An 8,094-nucleotide genomic window follows, 5' to 3' on the forward strand; every position below is an offset into this window, starting at 1 on the left:
TGTGTGTGTGTGTGTGTGTGTGTGTGTGTGGCCAGCTCAGCCCACCAGGGGGCAGCGCTGGCTGGCATGTGGTGCTGGGGGATTGAACCGCGGTCCTTGTGCTTTGCCAAGCTTGTTCTAAGTAGGTGCTTTAGACCACTGAGCCATCCCACCAGCCCCAGCAGTTAATTTCTAAGCCACACTTTGTAGCGAAATGGTTAAATTAGATGTCTGGTATGCAGATTTATAAAAGTTCTTTCTTGGACTTGGTTTACTGTGTGGTGTCTTCCATTACCATTTGGCTTATTTCTGTGCTTTTCCTTTTACCATATTCTCTTCCTGACAGGTCCGCAATTCAGACCCCAGTGATCCAAACAGAGAAATGGTCGTTCAACTACTAGATGACTTTAAAATATCAGGAGTTAATGGAACACGTATCTTTTTGAGAACTTATCTTTCATAAGTCATGAAATCACTTTATTCCAGGGAAATCAACTAGCGTTGTACAGATAACATTGAACTTGAAGACTAATAAAGCCAAAAAACAAAGCAAAACAAAAAAACTACCTCTATGTCAGGGTTCATTGGTGGGACAGATTTGATATTTAAAGGATTTACAAAGTAAATACAGTAGGCACCTGCAGAGCACAGCTGGGAGCATGCACAATGCCCGTCCGCATGCTAAGGCACCAAAAGTCCAAAGCCTGGAGCTCAGGGCAGAGCATGGGGCTCTGTTAGAAAGCCAAAAGGTCTGTGCTGGGTGTCCAGAGGTGATGAGGAAGACCAGAACCCCTCTAGAGAAGCAAGTGTACAGCTGCTTTGCTTTTTATTTGGTCAGACCAAAAGCCTGTTGGTTGGTGCCAGCCACATCTAGGGTGAGTCCTCCCTCCTCTAAGTCTTACATGTCAGTCACTCACACACACCCTGCCTGGGCTCCCCAAGTTGTGGGTGTTTCTATTCAAGTGGGCGTCTCAACCATCATACCTTTTGTTGCATATTTCTGATGTGTTTTTTTGTTTTTTTTTTAACTTAAGCTGCCTTCATTCTAAGATGTCTTCAGTAGCAGTCACTGTAGCAATTCTTTGAAATACATATAATTTATAGAACAGTCTGTGGCGTAGCCTAGAATGATCTTGTGATGTATTTGGTACAGGGTCTCACTATGCAGCTTGAACTCGTAGTGATCCTCCTGTTTTCAGCCTCCCCAGCACTGGGATTACAGCGTGTGCCACCTTGCCTGGCCTCTGTGGCCCACTCAGTGCACCAGGAGGCACTATACAGCCTTGGTGCCAGGGATTGAACCCCAGTGCCTGCACTTGCTGAGCTGTCTCTCCAGCCCTGTTGCACATTTCTGAACGCGTCTGAATTTTTTTTTTTGAACCAGGGGTTGAACTCAGGCCCTTGTGCTTGCCAGGGAAGCACTTATTCCACTGAGCCAGCTCTCCAGCCCGCACTTCTGAATTTTGTGTGATATGCTTTTTTTAAGATACTGCTTTAGGTTCCCCTATCCTTATTCCCTTTTTAGGTGAATTAAAGTAAAATCAAAAACTCTTAGAAAATATCTTTATATTACTAATACAGGTTCTATGGACTTTATCAATTAGCACAGGAATTTTTTTGTTGCACATTTTTCTATTTTTGTTTTTGTTTTTCCAGACATGGTCTCCTTATAGTTCAGCCTGGCCTTGAACTCATTGTGTAGCCCAAGGTGGCCTCAAACTTAGGCAGTCCTCCCGCTTCAGCCTTCTCAGTCCTAGCGTTGCAGTCTTGCTTCATCACACCTGGCAGCACAGAAATTTTAAGAAAAATAATTTTTCCTTACAAAATAATGAAGAACTTAGGATATAGTTTTAGTTTTCACCTGGTATTTATATCAAAGAGGCTTATCAATCTAGATTTTATATATATACACACATATGTTATTTCTTTTTTTTAGAGACAAGGTTTTTCTATACGGTGCTGGCTGGACTTCGACAGTGATACTTCTGCATCAACCTCATGAATGCTGGAATTACTTGTTTACATTTTAACATAATGAAAAAAATTGGCTTGTTTTATGTTTTTAATCTGAACTTTTGGACTATTAGAGTTGGATGTTTTTTAGGGGGTTTTTTGGCGGAACCGGGGATTGAATTTAGGCCCTTGCACTTGCCAGGGAAACACTCATCCCATTGAGCCATCTCTCTGGCCCTCTAGAGTTGGATGTTTGAACCACAGTTCATTTTTTCCACAACTATCAGTGTTCTGCACAGATGCTTGATTGGAGAATCTAAAATTATTTGTTCATGAAAATGGATGTGGTGGTGCATGCCTGTAATCCCAGCATTTGGAGGCTGAAAGCAAGATTGCTTTGAGTTTGAGAACAGCCTGGGTTCAGCTTGAGGCCAGCCTGAACTGCATAGCAAGACCCTGTCTCAAAAAAAGAATAAAGGGGCTGGGGAGATGGCTCAGTAGAGTAAGGGCTTGCCTGGCAAGTGCAAGGGCCTGGGTTCAATCTCCGGTTCCACAAAATAAAAAAGAAAAAATTGATTCATAAACTATTTTTAGATGTATAAGGAAAGACATTTTATATGTTATCCTACTTTCCATGCCTCTTTAGCCTCTCTTAACACTGCTTTGTAATTGACATGGATTCCCTTCCCCCTCTAAAGAGTATGATATAAGGACCATAGTTTTGTGGAGACTATGGGAAGAAATTTGAATAGAGGGACAAAAAGTATGAGAAAGGAAATAAATGTGAGATTTATTCTGAAGTTCTAAGTCATGTCCTTAACAAAACAAAAATCACAAACTCCAGCTTGCTAAGGAAAAGTGTTATATCTATCTTGAAAGGTGAATCTCCTTTTTTTGGTGGAACCGAGGATTGAACTCAGGCCCTTGCGCTTGCCAGGGAAGCGCTTATTCCACTGAGCTGCCTTCCCGGCCCCACTTATACCTGGTGTGGACATTTCTCAGATGGTTTACTCTGTATGTGTACAGAGTAGTAAAAAAGCTAAAGAAGAAATGCCTGCACAGAATGACATAGTAGCCATTAGATTCTGTCTCCTATTTGAGTTGTAATGTTTATCATTATGCCAGACTTTTTTACTAGGAAAATTACAAATAATTATGCTATATACTCTTCCTCTCAATGCTGGGCACTTTTGACCCTAAGCCACTTTATTTTAACCATGAACTTAGAGTGAATTTCAAGTTCAAGATTAGTTTGTTTAGTCAGGATCTCACTATGCAGGTAGGCCAGGCTACTCTCACTGGAGATTCGTCCTCCTTCCTCAGCCTCCCAAGTGCTGGGATTACAGGTGTGCGCCTTCACACCCAGCTATGTTGCTTTCTACTATTGATATTTCTTTTGCAAGCTCCTCTTATTTATAATGTAGTCTAAGTATCGCTCTTATTCAGTAACATTTTTAGCCCTTTGTTTTCTTTATATGATCTCTAGGTTTGTTTTTTTTTTAATGTGTTAATTTCAGGTATTATTTAGTCTTCTGACTTTTGTCGTCTTTGACCCGAGGCCATTTGGCTCCTGTAGTTTTTCTGGTAATCTATTGATCTTTTTTATTTTTATGCTATTAAATGTCATTTTATATCACTGCTTACAAATTTAAATATTTGTGAAAGAAAATATTTTACTTCTCAACAAATAAAAGTTAAGGTGCATCTACAAACATTAAAAAAAAATACTTAAAAGTTCTGTGTTTAATTTATTTAATTTTTGTCTTTTTGAGACAGAGTCTGGCCAGAGGCTGGCTTTGAGCTCACTTGGTAGCCCAGGCTGGTCTCAGACAAAATAATCCTCCTGCCTCAGCTTCCCAAGTGCTGGGATTACAGGGGTGTGCCACCACGCCCAGCTTATATTTATTTTTTAAAAGCAGTCTTTGTTGGGGGGGAACCTTAGGTAAATTTGAAACATAAAAAGTTTCTGAGTAATCTGCTGGCATTTCTGCTGAGGATCTTACTTTCCTATGACAGATCTCGCGCTGTTTTCAAGGCCCATTGTCTTTTTCTTGTTTGATTATTATATGTCTTGGCATGGGTCTTCTTGCTGTCATCTTAGAGTTTACTGAGCATCTTGAATGTTTATATTCATGTCTTTTGTCAAACTTCTCTTGGTTTCAGCCATTATTTCTTCAGATACTCTTTCTGCCTCTTGGGTCTTTTCCGGGATTGCTACTTTGTGTGTTGGTCCACTAACATTCCTTTAGGCCCTGTGCTCTTTCTTTGTGTCAGTCACTTAATCTGTTTCTGTTTATTCCTCAGATTCAGCACATCACTTACATTTTCCAATCACGAAGTTTTGTTTCTCTCTCTCTCTCTCTCTCTCTCTCTCTCTCTCTCTCTCTCTCTCTCTGTCTGTCTCTCTGTCTGTCTCTCTGTCTCTCTGTCTCTCTCTGTCTCATTTTTTTTTCCTCTCGCAGTCCCCAGGGATTGAACGCAGAACCCTGCACTTGCCAGGCAGACACCTATTCTACTGAGCTATCTCCCCAGCCTCTCCAATCACCAAGTTTTTTTATCTGCTTTGGGATCACAGGAACTTTTCATTTCAGTAGTACTGAAAAGATTCAGCTCCAGAATTTTTTTTGGGGGGGGGGGTTGGTTTTAGTTTTTATTCTTTAGACTTAGTCCGCATTTTCTTTGAATATCTTTAGGACATTTGTTTTAACAGTTTTGTGTAGATTTGCCATCAGATCTTTTTTGGGAACAGTTTCTGTTGATGCATTTTCTTTCAATGCACTATACTTCACTCTTTCTTTGTATTCCTTGTAGATTTTGTTTTTAAAAACAGCGTTTGGGTTTAATATGATAACTGGAAACCAGATCCTGCTCCTTCCTCAGGGTTTGCTGTTTTTATTATTGTTTTGGTTATGCTTTTTGGTTTTTATTGATTTGATTTTTGTCATTTTGAGACAGGATTTTATTATGCAGATCAGGCTGGCCTTGAATTTACTTTGTAACCCAGGCTGGCCTTGAACAAAGTGATCCTTCTCCCTCAGCCTCCTGAGTGCAGGGATTACAGGTATATACCACTAACTTGTTAATATTATCCCTTAGTTATTTCGGACTGATCAGGCCCTCTGTCCCCCAAACAAGTGGACAGTGAAGGCTTAAATAAATGAGTCAAGTGGTATGATTTTAGGGCTCCAGGAGCATCAGAACCCTCTAACAGAATTTGACATTTTCTGGGATTAAGGCAAAGATCTTCTCTGGGCCACCATATTTATTCAGTTATGTCAAAGGAGGGGAATATTGAAGAAAGCAGGGGAATCTGAGCAGGCCCTTCCAAGGATCTTGGAAGTGTGCTCAAGGGCTTCTGCAAGTAAGACATTTTGTCAATTTAGGAAAACTACTTTATCTCTAGGAAGGTTTCTACCTAGGAGTGAAATGCCTGCAGCTATAGTCTTCTTGTTAATTGAGGTAGTCCTTTCAGGCAGCCAGGCTTCACACAGGCAGTGCAGGCCTCCGTTGGGATCAGTGACTCACAGAGGTTCGCTTACTAGGGAACCATTGCCCATCTCCAGACAAGGGGCCCATGCCTTGAACAGACTCACAAGTAAACATAGAAGCCCATTGGTTAGTGTAAATCCTGCTCAGAGCCACTACATAGTGGTCTCCATCACACCACCTCACCCAGCTTACTTTCCGTTGTTATAGACTCTGAGAAATTAACCCAGACCAAAGTGCTTGTCAGGTCTTTTCAGAGAATGTGTGCTTTTTTGTGTGCAGGAGTCATTTCCCCGTATGTGCAGTTGTTTTTGAACATTAAAGTCTATGTCTGGCTCATGGCCCTGAAAGTCGAGGTAGCAGAAGGCTTAAAACATTGAGGGGTGCAAAGTTACTTCTCTTTATATTGTACTTCTTTTCTATTGTACGATTGGACTTCTCTAAAGAAGGCATTTCTTCTCCTCCCTCATACCTATGAGCCATCAGTATGGAATCACTAATTAGTGTGTTGACACATAAGTTCGCTCCTTAAAATGCTCCCTACTTTGGCCAGAGGCCCTTTCTTTGAGCTGGCTCATGTTCTTCTTGACTTGTGTCCTTATTTGTTGACATAACAAGATATTCCAAGCACACCCTGCCTAGTTAGCCTTGGATAGAGACATTTTTCTAAGGAGCTCCAGCTTTTGTTTAGTAATGAATTTTATGTAACTAAAAAATCTGGGCAGTAGGTCATTGTGTACATCTTAGTATACATAAACACTTAAGTTTCCAGTGTGTGGAGATGCTTCTGCTGTGGAAGATAACAGCAAAACAGCTAACGCTGCAGTCCTTTGCACTCAGAGTAGTTGTTCTGCTGCGGTGTGACCGGATGTTTAGGCACAAAGAGAACACATGGTGGCACTAGTGAACTATAGCACATAGAGCAAGTCGGTTTTCTGGTTTTTTTAAATTTGGTGACTAGAAGTATAGCTAAATGGGAGAGCACTTACCTACGTGCATGAGGCCCCAAGTTCCATCCCTGTACCATAAAAGGTGTGGGGAAATGTTGACATTTTGTGCATTGTCCTCTTTTGCAAAAGAAGACTGCTAATCTCAGTGCTTGGCCAACCAAGGCAGGAGGATCCTGCGCATTTTGAGGCCATTCTGTTTTACAAAGTTGAGTTCAAGGCCAGCCTGAAGTTCAGAGTGTAACCCTGTCTCAAAAAGACAGGAAAAAAAAAAGATGATTTTTTTCCCCCCTACTTGGAGACAAAGAGAATGGAAATTACTACCCTGGACGTGAGGGAAGAAATTTCTTAGCCTGTGTCTAATCAACAGCTTGACCCTAGTGCTTGTACTATGCATGTACTGGTTTCATTTTTCTTTTTATCTCTACCTTAATGTGTATAATCTTTTCAGTGAACTAGCTTCCCCACAGTCTTCTGTTGTATGGATGCTTTCATTGCCTACAGTATTAGACCTAAGAGTTTTAGAATATTAATAGAAACATAGGATCTAGGATGATTTCATTGAGTTGGAGTCCACATCTTGTCTTGTCCCACTTTTCTCTTGTGTGTCTTTATGCTTCCTTAATGACCTCCAAGATATCTGCATGGTGTTTGAAGTTCTGGGGCATCACCTGCTCAAGTGGATCATCAAGTCCAACTATCAAGGGCTTCCGCTGCCTTGTGTCAAAAAAATTATCCAGCAAGTATGTATCTGTCTTTGCTACGGGTGACATTTTAATATTAAAGGATCAGGAGTTTCCTACTTCCAGTAGACTTTTATTCAGCCCACAGGGTATATTGTGTGCTTTCCGTTTTTAAATGTTTCAGTATTATGACATTGCCCCAGATTTATCTCCTTGTAATAATTACTAGAGGCAGAAGCTGTGTGAGGTGCCTGACTTTGGAAAATTGGGTATTTACATATATGTGAGATACAGAATTGCTTTGTCAACTTAGTATCATTTCTTTCTTTTTTTTTTTCTTCAAAGTTTTATTGATAAACAGATAGCAATGAGACAGTTTCAAATCCAACTGGAAGTACAGTTTCAACAAATAATACACTGCATATATTCTTCTTAGAGTATCATTTCTTTATACAGTCTTTTGTCAGCATTTTCTAAATAGCATTAGATAAACATAGAATTCAGTTTATTATCAGGAAAATATTATTTCAAGGGACAAATATTTTGGATAATACGTCATAGAAAAATCCACACTGGGAAACTAAGAGATTTTATGTCTTTATCAGTGAGGAAATTTGCACTAAAAGATACCTAGTTCTCTTTCCTCTCCTACCTTTGAGCATTTAAAGAGTATGTTTTATGTATTCACAGTCTTTGTGATACACCTAGTTAGAGAATATCTCCAGATAGAATTAGCTTTGGGAGCCTTGGAAGTTTATAATTAATCGTTGTGGGAAAGTTTCTTTGTATTTTCGTTTATTTGGTTTTTTGGGAAATGTGATTTCTTCCCCAGAAAAACTTTTATTTTGTGTTTCTAAGACTACTAATCTATTCCGTTAAGGTGTTACAGGGCCTGGACTATTTACACACCAAGTGCCGTATCATCCACACTGACATTAAACCGGAAAACATCTTGTTGTCGGTGAACGAGCAGTACATCCGGAGACTGGCAGCAGAAGCCACAGAATGGCAGCGATCCGGAGCCCCTCCACCTTCCGGGTCTGCAG

At 40.3% G+C, this 8,094-nt stretch overlaps 1 protein-coding gene across 1 annotated transcript in view; it reads left to right on the forward strand.

Moving 5' to 3' along the window:
- Positions 1-8,094, forward strand: part of Srpk1 (SRSF protein kinase 1) — a 69,645-nt gene that overhangs the window by 38,565 nt on the left and 22,986 nt on the right. The window contains 3 exon segments of the mRNA XM_023722218.1: positions 326-413; positions 7,002-7,108; positions 7,929-8,089. Coding sequence (XP_023577986.1) covers positions 326-413; positions 7,002-7,108; positions 7,929-8,089 — 356 coding nt within the window.

This window comes from Octodon degus, unplaced genomic scaffold (assembly GCF_000260255.1).
Source record: "Octodon degus isolate 3935 unplaced genomic scaffold, OctDeg1.0 scaffold00005, whole genome shotgun sequence".
Classification (NCBI taxonomy): domain Eukaryota; kingdom Metazoa; phylum Chordata; class Mammalia; order Rodentia; family Octodontidae; genus Octodon; species Octodon degus.